Source organism: Schistocerca cancellata, chromosome 4, assembly GCF_023864275.1.
Source record: "Schistocerca cancellata isolate TAMUIC-IGC-003103 chromosome 4, iqSchCanc2.1, whole genome shotgun sequence".
Lineage (NCBI taxonomy): Eukaryota > Metazoa > Arthropoda > Insecta > Orthoptera > Acrididae > Schistocerca > Schistocerca cancellata.
This window is the reverse complement of record NC_064629.1, coordinates 656,411,580-656,433,092: the sequence shown is the minus strand read 5'-3', so window position 1 is coordinate 656,433,092 and position 21,513 is coordinate 656,411,580. Positions and strand designations below refer to the sequence as shown.

General features: G+C 41.5%; 1 protein-coding gene across 2 annotated transcripts in view; it reads right to left on the bottom strand.

Annotated features, from left to right (window-relative positions):
- LOC126183376 (uncharacterized) overlaps positions 1-21,513 on the bottom strand; it is a 303,763-nt gene that overhangs the window by 176,851 nt on the left and 105,399 nt on the right. For both annotated transcript variants that reach the window (XM_049925308.1, XM_049925309.1), the window contains exon 8: positions 7,876-8,033. In XM_049925308.1, the coding sequence (XP_049781265.1) occupies positions 7,876-8,033 (158 nt within the window). The remainder of the gene's footprint in view (positions 1-7,875; positions 8,034-21,513) is intronic.

The following is a 21,513-nucleotide window of genomic DNA, read 5'->3' as shown; positions in this document are numbered from 1 at the left end:
ACAAGATAAACAAATTTAAATTATTTTGCTGGAAATGTCCAAAACAGAAAGAAAATAACAAGGCAGATAACAAACATAGTGCAATAGAACCAGTTTGAAGCTTCCAATTTAGTTTCACACTAAATTTTAAATAATTATATTAAACATTTATCCAAATATATATCTCTAAAAGCTAAAGAACATTATGAAAACACTCTAATAAACATTATAGTACTAGTCAGACGAATCCAGTGTTTCAAGAATTAACTCTTTGGTTGAACATGTAGAGGTGTGGTGCCTTACACAGTCTGTGAAGATTTCTAAATGGGATTTTGCATAGAAGGAACTACTATATCTAATGTATTTGTGTATGTGATTTTGGTAGGGTGGGGTTGAGGGTGTTTGCTTAAGTATGCAAGACCATACCGAGGAACAACATCATTTTTTTTTAAAAAAAACATGGTTTGCACGCAGCTGTGCTGCCATCTTATTACAAAACCAGTTTCAGTCATAGAAAGACGATCTACAGGTATAGTGTGACATCAACCAGATGTACAAGGTGGTGACAAAAGTCATGGGATAGCAATATGCACATATACAGATGGCCGTAGTATCACATGCACAAGGTATAAAAGGGCAGTGCATTGGTGGAGCTGTTATCAGTATTCATGTGAGAAGGTTTTGGACACGATTATGGCCATACGACAGGAATTAACAAACTATGAATGTGGAATGGTAGTTGGAGCAAGACACAATGGAAATTCCGTTTAGGAAAACATTAGGAAATTCAATATTCTGAGAGCCACAGTTCCAAGATTGTGTCGAAAACACCAAATTTCAGGAATTACTTCTCACCACAGGCAATGCAGTGGTCAACGGCCTCCACTTAACAGCCGAGAGAAGTGGCGTTTGCATAGAGTTGTCAGTGCTAACATACAAGCCACACTGTGTAAAATAACTGCAGAAATCAATGTGGGATGTAAGATGAAAGTACCCATTAGGACTGTGTGGCCAAGTTTGGTGTCAATGGACAATGGCAGCATAGGACCAATGCCTTTGCTAACAGCACGACACCACCTGCACTGCCTCTCCTGCATTTGTGACCGTATTGGTTGGACCCTAAATGAGTGGAAAACTGTGGCCTGGCCAGATGATTCCTGATTTCAGCTGGTAAGAGCTGATGGAATGGTTTGAGTGAGGCACAAATCCAATGAAGCCATGGACCCAAGTTGTTAACAAGGCAATGTACAAGCTGGTGGTGGCTCCATAATCGTGTTGTCTGGTCCAACTGAATTGATTATTGACTGGAAATGATTATGTTCAGCTACTTGGAGACCATTTGCAGCCATTCCTGGACTTCATTTTTTTTCAAACAATGATGGAATTTTTATGGATGACAATGAGCCATGTCACCGGGCTACAATAGTTCATGATTGGTTTGAAGAATATTCTGAATGATCTGACCCCCCAGATCACCTGACATGAATCCCATTTAACATTTATGGGACATAATCAGAAGGTCAGCTCATGCACAAAAACACGCACTGGAAACACTTTCGCAATCATGGATGGCTACAGAGTTAGCATGGCCCAATATTTCTGCAGGGGACTTCCAACGATTGTCGAGTCAATACCATATTGAGTTGGTGCACTACATCAGGCATAAGTAGGTCCGCTATAATATTATTTGGTATCCCTTGACTTTCGTCACCTTATTGTATGACAACTCATATTCATTATCAAGCATATCAAAAAACAAAATGTCAATTCAACTACAAATCTGGTGCACATATAGCCCACAGTATAACTAGTGAAGCACATGGCAAGACTCTTAATACAGGAGTCACATGGGGCTTTGTGCCGGTGGAGAGATTTGCAATAAATGCAGTCTAAGTAAGGAGCTAATACCAAAGATTTCTTTCCGTAAAACCAAACTGGGGAGCTAGCTACCTCTGAACACCAGGGATACTCATTGCTAAGTCTTTCATTTGGGAGTCGGTGTGATGGTCAAACAAGTGTATGTCTGAACAATGTTCCAGTATGAATGATTTTTTGAAGCAAAATTTAAAGCTTCAGCTTTCCCTTTGCTCTCTAATATTGCCACATCAAACTGCACAAAAGAATGTATAGAAGCCCTTGACCCACTTAGAGATTTTGCATAGGAACGTAATTTCCTTGTGTGCTTGGCAGGATATTTTGATAAGGTATGATGACAGGAGCTTATGTCTGCTTCGCCTATCATTTTATAGACACACTAAATTCTAACTTTTTCCTATCACATTTCCACGTTCTTTTTGACTAAGAGTGCAACAATCTCTGCTTCCTCGGCATTTTCAGAATTTATTTTATTGGAAATTGAAATGCCTTGTGGCTAGCGCCTCCAGTCGGGTAGACAGTTTGCTTGGTGCAAGTCTTTCGAATTAACGCCACTTCTGCGACTTGCGTGTCGATGGGGATGAATGCATGATAAGGACAATACAACACCCAGTCCCTCAGCGGAGAAAATCTGCAACCCAGCCGGGAATCGAACCCTGGCCATTAGTTATGACATTCCGTCGCGCCATTAGTTATGACATTCCGTCGCGCTGATCACTCAGCTACCAGGGGCGGACATTTCCTTTATTAAACCACAGTGAATCTTTTCCTTCCTAAATTCACATACTCAGCACATACCTCTCCATGGTGTGATTTACAATCAGTCTAAACCTGGACCATAATTCTTTAATGGCAGGAGAGTACGTGGCAGAGGGGGGTAGGGGCAGTACACATAGGGGGCGGCAGGGGGGCCGCATGCACAGGGGGTGGTAGGGGGGCAGTATGCACGGGGGTGTGGGGGGGGGGTTGGCAATCTACACAGGCAATGGTGGGTAGGGCGGGGGGAGGAGGTAGGAATGAGAGAGTACAAAAATGTACTTCTGGAATAAATTTGAGTTAGTAATAGCTATTACTCTGTTTAAAGATCAAAAGAGTGAAAACATTAAGACTGGAATGGAATTCCACTATTAAACCCAGAGGAGAGAGTGGATAGTAGGAAAGAGTACACTGAAAGCCATCTATAAAGTGGCTGACTTGTCCAATGATGTGGTAGAAGAAGAAATCGAAGGTGATATGGAGGACGTAAAGGATCCAGTATTTGAGTCAGAATTTAGCAGAGGTTTGGAAGACTTGTGACCAAGTAAGGGGTAAGTGGTAGATAACATTCCATCGTAATTTCTAAAATCATTGGAGAAAGTGACAACCAAATTACTTTTGGAGTTAGTGTGCAGAATTTAATAAACTGCAGAGAGAATAGACTTTTAGGGTTGGTGGGAAAGGGAGGGGGGGAGGGGGGAGAACAGCAATGCATTCCAGAACACAGGAAGGGCAGACAGTGCTGGAACTATTGCACAAGCAGCTTAACAGCACATGCATCCAAGTGCCTGACAAGAACAATGGGCAGAAGATTGTGTAGCGTCGCAAGTTGTTCCGAGAGAACTTTTGTTTTAGGATAGCTTACTGTATGTAACTTCGTGGGCTGATATCTAGTGGTCTACCTGGGAGACATACGTGCATCTGTCACTGCCTGTCATGGGAAAGTTATTCATTGTCTCTTATTGAACGCGTACATTCACCACCTATAAGAATCTATCTAAAGGATAGTAGTTTTTCTGTAATCACTTTCAAAATTTGTATACTGCACTTTGTTATTAATAGAAAGGTGGTGTGAAAATCTCAGCTTTCTAGTGGGCATATTTTCGGAGATAGAAAAATTTACTTTAAAGTTAGAGAAACTACACTTAAGAAAATAAATTCACCTGGGAACATTTATGACTTGTTTTTGGTCGTCAATGGAAATTCTCACCCGAAGTCTCAGGGTACAGAGTTATTTAATTGAAATTTAATTTAAAAATTTAAAATACCTTACAATTTTTGTAGTATGAAATCTAGGATAATTTCAGAAAGAACTATTAAAATCAATACTTATTTTATTGTGTGTTATGTGAGCCTGTTAGTAAATGAGAGTGTGTATGTGGGACATTCATCAAATTTCAATATTACATTATATAGTGTCTTAAGTAACGTGCAAGAGTTATACAAGCCTGTCATCGTAAAATGATCTTAGGGGATTTACCCACTTTGCTGATGACGCATGTCTAGGTGCAATTGCTATTGTAACAGAGCAGCCAGAAAGTCAGCTGGAGTAAAATATGTATCTAAAGAATATTTCCAGAATTATTGTCTTCTCTTTTTCATTTATTAAACATTACTATAATATCTGTACGTCAGACTGACGCAAATGCGTCTGTGTATAAGGATTGGTGCAGACCAGTTTTGGCGTGAGTATGATCACAAGCGAGTATTCCGATTGGCAGTCTGTACGGTCAGCCAATCAGACTTGAGACTGTTCCCACTCGTTACCTGATAGTGATACCCAGAGTGAGGCTGGAAGAAGCAAGTCACTTGCTAGTTTTGAACGTGGATGGTCATGTTACTTGTGCCAGTAAAAATAATGTGTAAGATGAAGAATTACCTAGTGTTTGAGTTATTGATGAGCTAAGTCAATAGCAGTTGTTGTTGAGGACTGCTTGGCGAAATTTCAGAGGTTTTGACTTAATCTGTTCGACAGGTATTTGCATGCGAAATATTGGCCTTCATAGAATCTGCATGGCATGTTGCAGTATTCATCTACTGAGCATTTTTGGCGAGCAGTTTCTTTTTTAGATATCCAGAAGAAGGACCAACTGTAATAACTCATATTAGTGGTGAAATTAATGACTGTGAAAACATTGTTTAATCTGGGTCAGGTTTGGACAGATTTCTGGCTGCTGTGCGTGTGAAATGTGTGTATGAATCGTGAACTTGAAGGAAATAGCCAACAGTTTAAATATGGACTGAATAGTACCTTTTCTTTGGTTATCAAGGACGAAACAAACATTATTGTGTGGAAATTTCAGACATTATTTTCCAGAAGCCAACCCATTTTCTTACTGCCCGATAAAACTGGATGACAGAACTTTATTTCAGAACTAAAGGTGCGCGACCTCAATAATTGTAAATATTAGGTGGTGTTTTTTATCAACACTGCTTTTACATCATCTTGTAAGTATCTACATTGCCAAATGAAGGGACATTGAGCAGATGTCATTCTGAGGTAGGTGAATTTTAATTTGCAGCCTGCATAGTGATGACGACGAGTAGACACGAGAAATTAAACCCCGACCCGCCGCAAGTGGAGAAGAAAATTGAGGATATGTTTCATAATGATCAGTCTGACTTTAGGAAAATTAAGGTAGCAGAGAAGCATTTCTGATGATGTGACTGATAATGGACGCAAGACTGAAATAAATACTTTAAGATCAAGAACAAAGTGCTGGAATTAAAACGGGTGTAAACGAGGATGCAGTCTTTTACCCATACTATTCAGTCTGTACATCAAAGAAGCAATGACAGAAATAAAAGAAATGCTGAAGAGTGAGTTTAGAAGTAAGGGTGAAAGGATGTCAATGATAAGATTCACTGATGACATTGCTATCCTAGATGAAAGTGAAGAACTGTAGGACTTCTTGAATGGAATAATAAGTCTACTGAGTGCTCACTGTGGATTGAAAGTGAACCAGAAGAAAGCCTAAAGTAACAGGCAGCAACAGAAATGAAATTAATGGTAAACTTTAGCATTACAATTAGTGACCATGAAGTAGACATAGTTACGGAATTCTGCTACTTTATAAGTAAAATAACTTGTGACAGACGAGAGGAGGAGGATATTAAAACCAGATTAGACAAAGAGCACATTCTTGGCCAAGAGAAGCCTGCTAGTGCCAAACATACACCTCACATTGAGGAAGAAATTTCTGTGAACAATTATTTGGAGCATAGCCGTTAATCATAACCTGTTGGGGGAAAAAATCAAAGCATTTGAAATGCGGCACTATACAAGGATGTTGAAAATTAGGTGGACTGATAAGGAATGACGTGGTTTTCTACAAAATCAGTGTAGAAAGGTGTGTATGGAGAACATTGCTAAGAATATGGGAAAGGATGATAGAACATGTGTTAAGGCACCAGGGAATAACTTCCATGGTACTAGAGGGAGCTGCAGAGAGTAAAAATTGTATGGGAACATGGAGTTTGAACATATCAAACAAATAATTGAGGACATAGGGTGAAAGTGATAATCCAAGATGAAACGGTAGGAACGAGAGAGGAATTCATGGTGAGTCACATCAAATCAGTCAGAAGGCTGAGGAATGGTAAGGACAGTGAGTCTGAGAAAAGGTCAGCTGAACGAGGATGAGTTGGTGCGGGGCACCTAAGGGCAGGGAAGTGATGGGGGATAACCATGAAAGGGGCCACGTCATGACGACTCTTGGCTTCACCACATTCAAATCAGATAAAAGATGATCATTCCTGTTATTACTGTTTTTTGCAAAAATTTAATTTTCTGTTCTGAGGCTGTAATAAATGTAGAAAGTAAAATTAGCTGCGAAATTGTCAATCATCTGTGTGCAGTAAAGTATACAGACCCAACTCCAGACAATGGGAAACAGGGTCCCACAAGTGGCAGACACGGTCCTGAGGAAGTTGGGGGGGGGGGGGGGGGGGGGGTCCTGAAGAAGGGCAGGAAGGAGGTCCTGGCAAAAGCAGTGCTGGTTCATGGAATGGCAATGGCAATTTGTGGAAAGGTAGGGGGATATTGAAATAGTGTTGGAAGCAATAGAGGGGGTGGGAGGTGAGGTTGATGAGTGGAAGTTGTGGATGTAGGTGTGGGTTGTGGTAGGTTTGGGATAGGGTTCAGAATGGGTAGGGGTTGGAGTGGAGGAGGGGAGAAGTGTTTGGGATTGCAGTGGGACTGAGTTGCACAGCATGGAGAAAAAAGAGTCACTCACTCTGAAGGAGGCCTGCATCCTCTGGAGGAGATTCACATCCAATGAAGAAGAATTACATACACTGAAGAGGAATGCAAGTTTATTAGCCGAGAGATTCATTCCCTTTCTTGTTTCAAAAGGATGAATGTCCTGTTGACAACAAGGTAATTAGAGACATAGTTCAAATGCTGATAGCACAAAGACGGAGGAGGAAATCGGTCGGCCCCAACATTTTCAAAGCTTCGACTTAAGTGATTTACAGAATCTTTGAAACTTCTAAATCGGTATGGCTGGATGAGGAGTACAGCCTAGCTTCTTCAGCACGCCTTTCAGCATCTTAACCACTACACCATCCAGTTTTGCCTATAACAACTCAGGTACACAATGAGTTGTTCTCTTTCCTGATATCGTTTTTAGTATTACAATCAGGATTCTCCAGTTAACAATTCTCAACATCTTACACTAAAAAGAATTTGTGTGGCACCTCTATGATGCAACTACACCCTGTAAATTACAGAGAATACCCACAAATTAATGTGAAATCTGTTGAAGGTATCAATATTCTATACATTGTTGAAGGTATCAATATTCTATACATTTTCGAAGTCTGTGGCGACTGTGTAAAGGCTTACAATTTTACTGTTCTTAAATGCATTGGTGGATCCAATAGATCTGGCATTCTGGCCCGAGATGCTGGAGTTGGTGGTTGTGTGTGCAGGAGTTGGTGGTTGTGTGTGCACGAGGTGTGCTTGCTGTGTGTGTGTGTGTGTGTGTGTGTGTGTGTGTGTGTGTGTGTGTGTGTGTGTGTTTGTTTTCTGATGAAAGCTGTGGCCAAAAGCTTTATGTAAGTGTCTTTTAATTGTGCCTGTATGCAACTTCACGTGCCTTCTTTAAGCTAAGTATCAATCTGATTTTTCCTACGCTGTTGTTAATCTATTGTTGAGATAAATATAACACATCATGAGTTTATAATCTAACATTGCCGCATGCTTATCAGAATGGACTTTCACATTTATATCATTACAGAATGTAATATCTGATCACTACTTACACTAATCACTTTCTTATAAATCTGAGCAGGTCCATTGCATTCAGAATAAGGGTATTCTGATGTGGCCATTTCCAGCATACACATTCCAAATGCATACACATCAACACTTTCATCGTAATGTTCCTCATACATTTCTGGAGCCATGAATTCTGGTGTTCCTGAGAGTTAAAATGAAATAAAATACAACAGGTTCTACAACTGAGACTAAATTATGAAGAAAAAAAAAATTTCTGGACAAGTATACAAAAAGATAATATATTAATCTGGAGTAGTGAAGGTAATAAACTTTATAACTTAATTTAGTCTTAATAACAAATGAAGCTGAATTAAATACAACATGATCTGTTATGCTTATTAATTTGTACTTACTAAAATTAATAATCACATTCTTATAAAGAATTTTCCATTGCGAGCTTTTTTCTGTCAGATTTATGTGCGTAGGGAAGAGAACCGACTTGGTGCACACAACTCCTATTTTGCTGAATTAGAAGCTTAAACACTTTGAACTGTTGAGATTTACTGTGAAGTAAATGCAGATAATAGTGTGTGTATAGAAAATTCTCCAATGAATATTTTCCAGCTTATCCTGCATCACTCAAATAGGACAAGGTCAGTCATTTCAATGTGGACAGAAAGGTAGGTTGTGAACATGGTTGTGATATGGGGTTACTACATAAGCCATTAGATGCCAGCAACAAGTGACATGCAGTTTCTTATGTTTACATACAAAATCAACCAAGCAGTAGAAACAAGCCTTAGATTAAGCAAATACTCTTCTCAACAACCATTACTTGGTTACATTTTTGTTGCACTTTTTGAGGCATACTGAGGGACTTGCAATTAATCATGTTATATTACAGGCTAAATCATCCTCTATCAGCTTTAAGTTAGACACAAAGTCATCAGCAAATCTTACTCCATGGAAAGAAAACAGGGATTATACCTTGTACACAATTCCCTTTAGCTAACTTCCTCACTCTCTCAACAATTTTCTAAGCAGCACAAATTTCTTACAGCACAGATGCCTATTATCACCATGTATTAAAGATTCACTACTCACTAGGGGAAAACGAAAATTATCCAAACAACATACTACCAGCTCTGAGAGCATTAATTCCCTATGCTTCAATACTATTGGACAATAGCTTTTACAATGGTTCTCCATGTGTTACCATCTTCAGCCATATGCATCCATGGCTATAATCAATTAGGTCATTGTCCGACCAGTTGCCATCTCTTGGGATTCAGCAAAGAACTTTCTTGGTTCACCTGCCATCCATCTGCCTGCCTACAATGTTACTCAACTCCGTTTCATTTTCATTGCTGTGATTATTACTTTTCCACTCCTGTATGCTTCCTGATCCATTAGTTTGTTGTGCTTTCTCTTCCAGTAATTACAAACATAAATATGTTTTGTTCAAAGAGCAAGCCTCAGTTTTTGAATGATTTTCCATGTCTCATTCCGATACGTCAAACCTCGTAGTATACACTGATGATAGAATTTCCTTTTCAGACACTCTGGAAGAATTCAGTTACCAGAAGCACTATAGGCTATTTTTGATCTTCTGTTTTTCTTCCCCCTTTTATTGTTTCCCATCACATAATTGTCTTGAACTGCTCTAAATACAGGGATCGTCAACTAGTTCTATGTATAAGTTCATTGTCAATATGTGCTACTTTATTTTCAATATGTTGGTTATACTTTGTCTTAGTCTGATTATAGTCTATTTTCAGGTCTATTTTCAAATTTGCATTATAAAGTTTTTCCATTCATTGTTGAAGTTTATCTGCACTACACACAAATAGTTTTAATGTCATCCACAAAATGAATGTGACTTATATATGTTCCAATATTATTCTATTTTCTTTTTCCCAAATTAAGGAGCTGCCATCTTCCTCTAGAGATGCTGAGAAGAGCTATGATGATACAAAATTTTCTCAACAAACACTATTTTCAGTTCTAGAAAGAAAAGGAAGAAGCCACTGGAGACAGTTCACGAGATCAAATTGAGTGAATATGGGAAAGGAAATTGGTTATGAGCTGTTACAGGGAACCATCCCACCTTTCATCTATAGTGTATTAGAGAAACAATGAAACACTCATATTGGATGGTCATACAAGATTTGAGCCCCGGTACTTTCAGTTCTCAATTTTGACCTATCTTTACAAAGTCTGATAGTAACTGTAGCACTGAAGTACATTTTCTTCAATATACCAGAGGATGATGATGGTTTCAAGGCACTTGCACCCTGATTATCAGAGCCCTTTGTAGCATGCCAACCATATATGGGCATAACAGTGGAAACCAGAGTGGTGTACTGCAGCAGCACTACCAGCAAACAAGCACAAGATGTTGTCACTGTAATAATTCAACAAGGCCAATTCAATGTTGTGAGGCAAGTTAGCGTGTGAAATGGCACAGACTAGTGCAGTGAGCAGCAAGACAAATTTCCACAATGACAGTGGTGTTTTAGAATATGTGGCTGCCAACTACAAATACTGGAAATTTTTGTAATGGTGCTGAACAAGACAGTGGGGCTGTGCTGAACAAGGACACCACATGGACCTGCCAGCAGAAGTCACTCGTTCATAGCCACAGCAGGGCAACAACTCTATGCTCTAACCACTAAGTCTCACCCAGACTCAGTGCCAGAGGACAGCTGGCCATCCAATGTAATCTCCAGCAGGACAGCCGACACCTGTGCAGGGGGACCGGGGGTCAAATCCCGTGCACACCAGCCATCGTCCTCCATTGCAGGATGGGAATCTCATCACAGTGGGCATCCTTTGCAATGATGCAGCAGGGAATTGCCCACACCAGTAGTAGATATGTGATCATCAAGTACATGCCATCGGTGAGGAGACCATGCAACTAGCTTACGTATCAAGGCTGTCGGCGCTCGGTGGAGTATCTGTGTCAGCACTGTGGGGCATGCAGGCAGCCAGCCCAGCAGAATTCTGCAGCCAGCCAGCCACTGACCCAGTGTATCAGGCAGTTCAGAATGCCAATAAAGATCGTTACATTTGCAGCTGTCTTTCTCTGGAGCCTTCTGGGCTCCCACCTCAGCTCTACCACTCACTTGCACCATCCTGGCTTATAGTCATCCAACCTTGCAGTGAGGATGCTATACCTTAATGAATATGTATGCATGTAGCATTTAGTAAGACAGACAGTTTCTCCTTGCACACAATGTTCAAATGTGTGTGAATTCCTAAGGGACAAAACTGCTGAGGTCATCAGTCCCTAGACTTACACAGTACTTAAACTAAGTTGGACTAACTTTAGCTAAGAACAACACATACACTCGTGCCCGAAGGAGGACTCGAACCTCGGCAGGAGGGGCTGCGCGCAATCTTCTTGGGACAATGACCCATGGAAACACATTAGAAGCTTTAGACACTGTCTAGCAATGAAAACACAAACAACAGTTGCGTATTAATATATTAAACTGGATTGTAAAAAATCACAGTGGTGTTTGCACATCTACATGCACGTTTCCTCATGCTTCATGAAACTACAATACCATTATGACATAGAATATTAAGTAAGCACGAATTAGCCAAAAAATACAGTAATCCAATCAAATAAAATGTTGTGCAGCAACATTAACATGCCAGAAGCACCACACAGTGGTGCGTTCTCCCTCTGGAGGAAGTGCATGTGTGTAACTGAAAAGAGCACTACTCTCAGTCACGTTAAAACCACTCATTTTCATGTGTGTGACAAACTGTTCATCCTGGCAAAACTGTTGGCTTCACCAGCATTATTTTGCAACTGTGTATCCTCAGCTGCTCATTCTCCCACTAACACACGACTGTCATCCTCAATGATGAGGTGACTGCACTCAAGGAAATTGTACGAGGCGGTACATTATTTTGTTACAAGCATACTTTATGTTCATGTCAGTTTGCTCATTTTCTTAAATTCCAATGTGGCTTAGTACCTAATAGAATGATACTGCTTACCCCTAAAGATGTAGTATGTGACGAGTGACTTTTAGGCATTGTACCACTGTCTGCTACGTAAATTTGTTGAAGAGTCTGTAGAGCCCTTAGGGATTCTTTTAAATTCAATGGACACTGCCAAGGGAAAGCACAGAGCATTTGACAGTATTCCCCTGCTTAGACCACTTTAAACAACTGTTAAATTTCAGTATCATCTAAAAATTCATAAAATGATTATTTAAAAATAAAATCTGGTGCACAATATTTATTGTACTTTGTCAAACTTCAAATTAACTTGGGCACTTGCTCCAAACCAATGCAAAAACATTTAGAACCATAACACCAAAGTCTGAAAGTTGTTCCTTTGTTCTAACTCCAAACAACCTTGTTACTCTACTGTGATTTACATACACATTGTCTACTGATGGTCGAGCAAGAAGATTAAAGGCTGGAGGCTGTGAGCCTGACAACAACTTATATTCGTGTCACATCATGAGCAATGGATAGTCAGTATCTGCAGAGAGGTCGGGGGCGGGGCTTGTACTATATGCTACTGTCACTAATGTCCACATTAGTGAGAGTGTACAAGGATGGTCATGCAGAGCTACATATAGCACAGCTACCATAAATCTACAACCAAACTATGGCTTTGCAAAATTATAACAGAGAGAATACGAACACTATAAGGAAGGAAGAGTTCAAAGTGAGAAAGACACAAATGTGAAATATACACAATGTTGGGCAACCTTTCTTGCACTATCCGCACTTCTGTAAAATTTGGAAAAGAAATGGCAGGTCAAACCCAACTATGGGCACCATATACTCTCATGCTCATAAATTAAGGATAATTGCAGAATGTGGTGTCACACAACATGCACTACACAAAACTGACACTAACAGCATAGGCGCATAGGGAACACACACAAAACAGATATGTAAGTCCACAGTATTGGTGGTAAGTTGAGAAAACCGTCCCGAAACATGTGCTACAAAACGTCACTGTTTCCTGAGCACGTACCCCAACATCAATATGGGATATGATCACCATGCACATGTACACAAGCCGCACAACAGGTTGGCATACTCTGGATCAGGTGGTCGAGCAGCTGCTGGGGTATAGCTCCCCATTCTTGCACCAGTGCCTGTCAGAGCTCCTGAAGTGTCCTAGGGGTTTGAAGACATACAGCGATACGTCGACCAAGAGCATAACAGACTTGCTCGATGGGGTTTAGGTCTGGAGAACAGGTGGGCCATTCGCCTGATATCTTCTGTTTCAAGGTACTCCTCCACGATGGCAGCTCGGTGAGGCCGTGCATTATCATCCATCAGGAGGAAGGTGGGACCCACTGCACCCCTGAAAAGGTGGACATACTGGTGCAAAATGACATCCCGATACACCTGACCTGTTACAGTTCCCGTGTCGAAAACATGTAGGGGCGTACATGCACCAATCATAATCCCACCCCACCCCACACCATCGAACCACGACCTCCCCATACAGGTCCCTTTCAAGGACATTAACGGGTTGGTGTCTGGTTCCTGGTTCACGCTAGATGAAAACCCAGCGAGAATCACTGTTCCAACTATATCTGGACACGTCAGTGAACATAACCTGGGACCACTGTTCCAATGACCATGTACTGTGTTCTTGACACCAGGCTTTACAGGCTCTCCTGTGACCAGGGGTCAGTGGAATGCACCTTGTAGGTCTCCGGGTGAATAAACCCTGTCTGTTCAGTCGTCAGGCAGCAGTAGCCGACTGAAACAGACACAGCAACAGGGAAGTAAACGCTTTTGTGACATTTATGAGTTCCTAATCAGGAGTGAACTTTATTGTATCATCTGTGTGCTTTAATAGTTTAGTTTCTTGAGTTTCTGCATGTAAATTTAATATCTAACAGCCACAGTTGTCAGGTTTTCGTTTGTGTCGGAAAGTAAACTGATTTTGTGACACATTAGAAGTTCCTAATCAGGAAAAATTTTTTTGTTTCACCTGAGTGCTTCGGTAGTTAGGTTTTTGTATATCTGTGTATTACTAGACACAGTTCGTGCGTTTCCGTCAGGGTCTACAGTAGAGTCGCGCAGCACATGCCGATAGTCCATTTATCTGCATAGTTTAGTTTTCCACGGTCTTTAGTATGGACAGGGACTGCGATTGTTGTGTGCGGATGCGAGCCGAGTTGGTGACACTTCGCTCTCAGCTTCAGGCTGTGACGGCTTCGGTTACACAGCTTGAGGCTGCAGTGGATGGGCACCACTGTTGTGGGCTGGCTGTGGGGATCCAATGGACGTCCAGCACGTCCGAGTCCTCCAATCGGTCCTCACCAGTGGCCAAACCAGTTACCGCTCACACTTAGGCTGACCCCTCACCTGTAGTCGATCCCTCACCTTCGCCCTGGGGCGAAGCAGGCAGCGAAAGACTTCCCAGGCGGCCGCACATAAGGCCTCCCCGGTTTGTCTGACAAACAGGTACCAGGTGCTGTCTGTGGCTGACACTGTCGCTGAGCCAGATGCTGTCGCCTGTCCTGTTTCAGAGGAAACCACTCAGCCTGTAAGATCCGGGCAATCACAGAGGGTGGGATTACTGATAGTTGGGAGCTCCAATGTTAGGCGCGTTATGGGGACCCTTAAGGACTTGGTTGACAAGAAAGGTAAGAAAACCAATCTGCACTCCGTGTGCATACCGGGTGGAGTCATTCCAGATATGGAAAGGGCCCTCCCAGATGCCATGAAGAGCATAATGTGCTGCCAACTGCAGCTGGTTGCTCACGTCGGTACCAATGATGTGTGTCACTTTGAATCAGAAGAGATCCTCTCTGGTTTCGAGCGGGTAACAGAAGTGGTAAAAACTGCTAGTCTTGCTTGCAAGATGAAAGCAGAGCTGACCATTTGCAGCATAGCCGACAGGTCCAACTGCGGACCTCTGGTACAGAGCCGAGTGGAGGGTCTCAGAGCCTCAGACGGTTCTGCGACCGTGTAGGCTGCAGATTCCTCGACTTGCACTGAAGGGTGGTTGGGTTTGGGGTTCCGCTGAAAAGGTCAGGGGCCCACTATACACAGGAGGCGGCCACACGGATAGCAGAGGCTGTGGGGCATGGACTCGTCGGTTTTTTAGGTTAAAGGGTCTTGGGAAAACACAAGAAGGGCTTCAGTCACAAAGTGTGCAGGCTGAACACAGGAAGAATTTAAATACAGGAACCATTATATAACAGTTGTAAATTGTTGTAGCAGTGATGGGAAAATACCAGATCTCCAAGCGCTAATAGAAAACACTGATGCTCAAATTGTTATAGGCACTGAAAACTGGCTGAAGCCGGATATAAGCTCAGCTGAAATTTTTGCGAAGAACCTAACCGTGTTCTGATAGGATAGGCTAAACACGGTTGGCGGTGGCGCGTTTGTCGCTATCAGAAGTAGTTTAACTTGTCGTGAAATTGAAGTAGATACTGCAATTTTGTCATATGATGACATGTTGGAGACCGTGGCTGTTTTTGAAGACAAAATGTTGATGGTGTCAGGACAGCAACCAGCCACAAATTTACTTTGAGTTCCTTTATTCAAAGGAAACCGTTACCGGTTTCGAATCGTTGCGATTCATCATCAGACGGTTTACATGCTTTCTTTCTGACATTTGGTTGGTTTTTTATAGATTAATTGTCCTAAAATATAAATAAAACATAATTACAAACACGCCACACACGGATGGTTGCGTTGCAGATTTTCGTTGCATGTGACTTACGTGAGACGTCGGTTTCGAGTGATTGTTTCCATAACGTTTGGATGAACGTTATGGAAACAATCACTCGAAACCGAGGTCTCACGTAAGTCACATGCAACGAAAATCTGCAACGCAACCATCCGTGTGTGGCGTGTTTGTAATTATGTTTTATTTATATTTTAGGACAATTAATCTATAAAAAACCAACCAAATGTCAGAAAGAAAGCATGTAAACCGTCTGATGATGAATCGCAACGATTCGAAACCGGTAACGGTTTCCTTTGAATGAAGGAACTCGAAGTAGATACTTCCTGTGAGCTAATATGGGCAGAGGTCATTGTTGGCAACCGGAATAAAATAATAAATGGATTTTTTTACCGACCTCCCAAATCAGATGATACAATTGCTGAAAGGTTCAAAGGAAACTTGAGTTTGATTTCAAACATGTACCTGACTCATATGATAATAGTTGGTGGTGAATTTAATTTACCCTCAATATGTTGATGAAAATATGTGTTTAATTCCAGAGGTATGTATAAAATATCATCCGAAATTGTGCTAAATGCATTCTCTGAAAATTATTTCAAGCAGTTAATTCATGAGCCCATGCGAATGAATGGTAAACGGTTGAGAAAACACAATTGACCTCTTAGCAACAAATAATCCTGAGTTAATAATGAGCATCAAAACCAATTCAGGGATTAGTGAACACAGGGTTGTCGCAGCGAGACTCTATATTGTAATCCCCAAATCCTCGAAAAATAAGAATAATATACCTATTCAAAAATGCAGATAAAAATTCACTTGACGCCTTCCTGGGAAACAATCTCCACTTATTCCAAATTAATAATATAAGTGTAGACCAGATGTGGTTTAACACTTGCTGTGCGGCTGCCGTAATATTACGTCGCGAGCGGAAACGAAGAAAATGCAGCCGTTGTAAAATTACATCCCGCCGCATTCCACGTTGTTTTAGTGTTTCAAACGCATTGTTAGCATTCCCGCTACAACCTGTAGGTCCTGTAATGCTTGTAGTTCATCATATTAGCGCTAGATCGCAGCACATAGTGAGATAATGTGATATATCCGTATATATTTACGCACGAATTCACGTGTGTTCTTCACGTGTATGTTACGTGTTCTGTGGTGTCCTGTCGTTTGTTTACTGTTGATTTTGGCGCTAGTATTTTGGTTTTAGCTTGTTTATCTTCTTTTTACTCACAATGGCGAGTGATGAGGATGCAAAACTTCGAAAAATGATTGAAGAAGTACTTGCTGAACCTACTGATGATGATTTTTCGGATTTCGATAGTGACAGTGATTACAAAATGCCGGAAAATAACAATAGTCCAGGTAAGTCTAACATCTTACTAAATCGATGCAGAACAAGACAGTTCATGTTGCTATTTGTTCTGTTACGTTCTGTATTATTTCAGACAGATTTGTCGTCAGATGAAGGTGAGCCACCGCCTCTAAGAAAATGGTCTATTGACACACAGTCAACATGGGTTTAGAAAACATCGTTCCTGTGAAACACAACTAGCTCTTTATTCACATGAAGTGTTGAGTGCTATTGACAAGGGATTTCAGATCGGTTCGATATTTCTGGATTTCCGAAAGGCTTTTGACATTGTACCACACAAGCGGATTGTAGTGAAACTGCATGCTTATGGAATATCATCTCAGTTATGTTACTGGGTTTGTAATTTCCTGTCAGAGAGGTCACAGTTCATAGAAATTAACGTTAAGTCATTGAGTAAAACAAAAGTGATTTCTGGCGTTCCCCAAGGTAGTGTTATAGGCCCTTTGCTGTTCCTTATCTATATAAATGATTTTGGAGACATCTGTGCAGCCGTCTTCGGTTGTTTGCAGATGACGCTGTCGTTTATCGACTAATGAAGTCATCAGAAGATCAAAACAAACTGCAAAATTATTTAGAAGAAATATCAAAATTGTGCGAAAAGTGGCAGTTGACCCTAAATAACGAAAAGTGTGAGGTTATCCACATCAGTGCTAAAAGGAACTCGTTAAACTTCGGTTAAATGAAAAATCAGTCTAATCTAAAAGCCGTAAATTCAACTAAATACCTAGGTATTAGAATTACGAACAACTTAAATTGGAAAGAACACATAGAAAATGTTGTGGGGAAGGCTAACCAAAGACTGCATTTTACTGGCAAGACACTTAGAAAATTTAACAGACCTACTAAGGAGACTGCCTACACCACACTTATCCATCCTCTTTTAGAATATTGTTGCGCAGTGAGGGATCATCACCAGATAGGACTGATGGAGAACATCGAAAAAGTTCAAAGAAAGGCAGTATGTTTTGTAATATCACAAAATACGAGAGAGAGAGAGAGTCACAGGAATGATACAGGACTTGGGCTGGAAATCATTAAGAGAAAGGCGTTTTTCGTTGTAACGGAATTCCAATCACCAACTTTCTCCTCCGAATGCGCAAATGTTTTGTTGACACCAACATACATAGGGAGGAATGATCACTACAATAAAATAAGGGAAATCAGAGCTCATATGGAAAGATACAGGCTTTCATTCTTTCCATGCGCTATACGAGATTGGAATAATAGAGAATTGTGAAGGTGGTTCGACGAACCCTCTGCCAGGCACTTAAATGTGATTTGCAGAGTATCGATGTAGATGTAGACTGTGTGTCTGGAGACAACTGTTCCAGTGGCTGGGGTAAGGTCTCGAGAAAGGCTACCTGCAGTACTCCGTGGCCGTCTGTGGGCACTGATGGTGAGATACCGGTCTTCTTGTGGTGGTGTACATTGTGGACATCCCGTACTGTAGTGCCTGGACACGTTTCCTGTCTGCTCGAATCGTCGCCATTATCTTGAGATCACACTTTGTGGCACATGGAGGATCCGTGCTATGACCTGCTGTGTTTGACCAGCCTCCAGTCGCCCTAGTATTCTACCCCTCGTAATGTAATCAATATGTGCTCCTTGAGCCCCTTTCAACAAACAGTCACCATTAACACGTCTGGAAACATCTGCACCATACTCTGACATGCACCAACACACCTCTGCATATGTGGACTGCTGCCAGCGCCACCGTGCGATGACTGCAGGTCAAATGCACCACATGGTGATACCTCAAGGTGACAAACCCGCAAACTGCCAATCATAGCGTTGTTTCACTCTGTATCAGCATTATCCTTAATTTATGAGCATGAGTGTAGTTTAGAATGAGAAGTTATAGAACACAGAAGGGGAGAAGATAACTGTCCAAAATTACAAGTCTCATCCAAGCACAACTGGCACCAAGAAGGCCCTACAAGGGAAAGGCAGAGGGGAAACAAAGAATAGTACAAGGATAGACCTGTGGCATGGAAAGGGAGGTAGTGCTGCAATGGCCGGGGCCCAGAGGAGGCACATACTCACAAAAGAGATGTGAGTCCATTGGGAGTCATTGGGAGAGAGGTTCACGATAAATGCAAGCTAAGTAGGGGCCAGTGCCCAAGACTGCTCTCTGTAAAACCAAACACGGGGTCCATCTGGATTGACAAATTATTTTTTTTCCAACTCTTTCAGTTGCTTCTTTACACCAGGGATGCCTATTACTGTGTACTCCATACAGGAGTCTGTGCAATGATCCTCCTGCAAAAACTAAAACTTCAGCTTTCCTTTTTCTGCCTTCTAGTGCCAGACCAAACTGGTCAACAAGTGACTGAATAGAAGCCTTTGACCCATTTAGTGATTTTACATATGAACACCATTTTGTCAGGTTCTTGGCAAGACCTTTCGCTAAGTTACGATGTTGGAAGTAGTTGTATACTTCGCGCATCAATCTTTTTGTAGGCGGACAAACTTCTAGTAACTTTTGCTTGTCATCATTTGTGCGATCTTTTTTGAACCAAGGATGCAACGCTCCATTTCCACACCATTTTTCGAATTCTGTTATTAAACCATGGTGGGTCTTTTCTGTCAAAAATCCACTTACCAGTACAAACTTCTCCACAGGGTGTTTTACAATCCATTTAAACCATGGCCGTAATTCCTCTACATTCATCATATTGGAACTAAATGATGTCCATTCATTGTCTAAGTGGGATGCTAACAACTGCTTATCTAAGTTTTGTAGCAAAAATATTGTCCTTGCCTTCTTGATGAATTTATTAACTTTAATAATCATCATCATTATAATATCACGACCACTAATCCACCTCTATTCTGAAACTTCAGTAAGGTGGGGCCTTTTTGTAATTACAAGGTCTAAAATATTAAAATATTTCTATTGCATGTAAGCTGTCAAACTAGGAGACAATTTTGAGAAAACCTGTTCAAAAGTACTTCCCAAGACTGCATGTCCGTAGCACCTGCAGTAAAAACTTACACATTCCAGTCTATATTCAGTAGATTACAGCCTCCTCCAACTAATACTGTTGGGTCTAGGTATTTCCACACTACTGAGCGTAGAATTACTGTTACAAGGGGGGGGGGGGGGGGGGGGGGGGAACTTATCCCAATATTTTCGGCAAAATGTCCCCTTCACACATTGACTATTATTCATTCATGACTGTTTACTAATCCAGTCATAGACAGGAGACCTTACATGAAAAGTCTAGTTACCTTTATTCATCCAAAATCCTTCTCTAAGAAAACTACACATCCAAAAATCTTTGTTAAGAGACAAATTAATAAACTAAGATGGTAGAAATTCAAAATTTTTTCTCTGTCATGTTTTGCCATGCCAATATTACATGTAGTTCATCAGCTAGTACTGGTACTAGTAGCCAAACAGAGGAGTGATGGAGGGAAAGGGGTGGGGTGGGGGAACATTTCATACGGATTATATACACTACAATACCACACAGACATGCTGAACACTAAGGGAGAAATACACACATCAAAAAAAGTTTTGCATCACCTCGGTTCTGAGAGTTCCGGAACCTGTACAGAAAATTGGAATAACAAACAACATTTTCGCCCTTTTTATTACTCATGAAAACTACACTTTGCATGTTGTACCACCACACAGAAAGACCTTCAGAGGTGATGGTCCGATACCTCCAATACCCAGTACCACGTCCTCTTACACTGATGCATGCCTGTATTCGTTGTGGCATACTATCCACAAGTTCACCAAGGCACTGTGGGTCCAGACTGTCCCACTCCTCAATGGTGATTCGGTGTAGATCTCTCAGAGTGGTTCGTGAGTCATGTCATCCATAAACAGCCTTTTTCAATCTATCCCAGGCATGTTCGATAGGGTTCATGTCTCTGGAAAACATGCTGGCCCCCATTATCCTGAAAGAAGTCATTCACAAGATGTGTACGATGGGGGCGCGAACTGTCATCCATGAAGACGAACGCCTCGCCAATATGCTGTCGATATGGTTGCACTATCAATCGGAGAATTGCATTCACTTATTGTGCAGCAATTATAGCGCCTTCCATGACCCCCAGCAGCATACATCGGCCCCACATAATGCCACCCCAAAACAGCAGGGAACCTCCACCTCACTGGACAATTTGTCTAAGGTGTTCAGCCTGACCGAGTTGCCTCCAAACATGTTTCCGACGATTGTCTGGTTGAAGGCATATGCAACACTCATCGGTGAGGAGAATGTGATGCCAATCCTGAGCCGTCCATTCAGCATGTTGTTGGGCCCATCAGTACCACGCTGCATGGTGTCATGTTTGTGAAGATGGACCTCGCCATGGACATCGAGAGTGAAGCTGCACATCATTCAGCCTATTTTTCACAGTTGGAGTCTTAACATGATGTCCTGTGACTGCATGGAAAGCATTATTCAAAATGGCGACATTGCTGTCAGGGTTCCTCCGAGCCATAATCTGTAGGTAGCAGTCATCCACTGCAGTAGTAGGCCTTGGGCAACCTAAACAAGGCATGTCATCATCAGTTCCTGTCTCTCTGTATCTCCTCCGTGTCCGAACAACACTGCTTTGGTTCACTCGGAGACAGCTGACACTTCCCTTCTTGAGAGC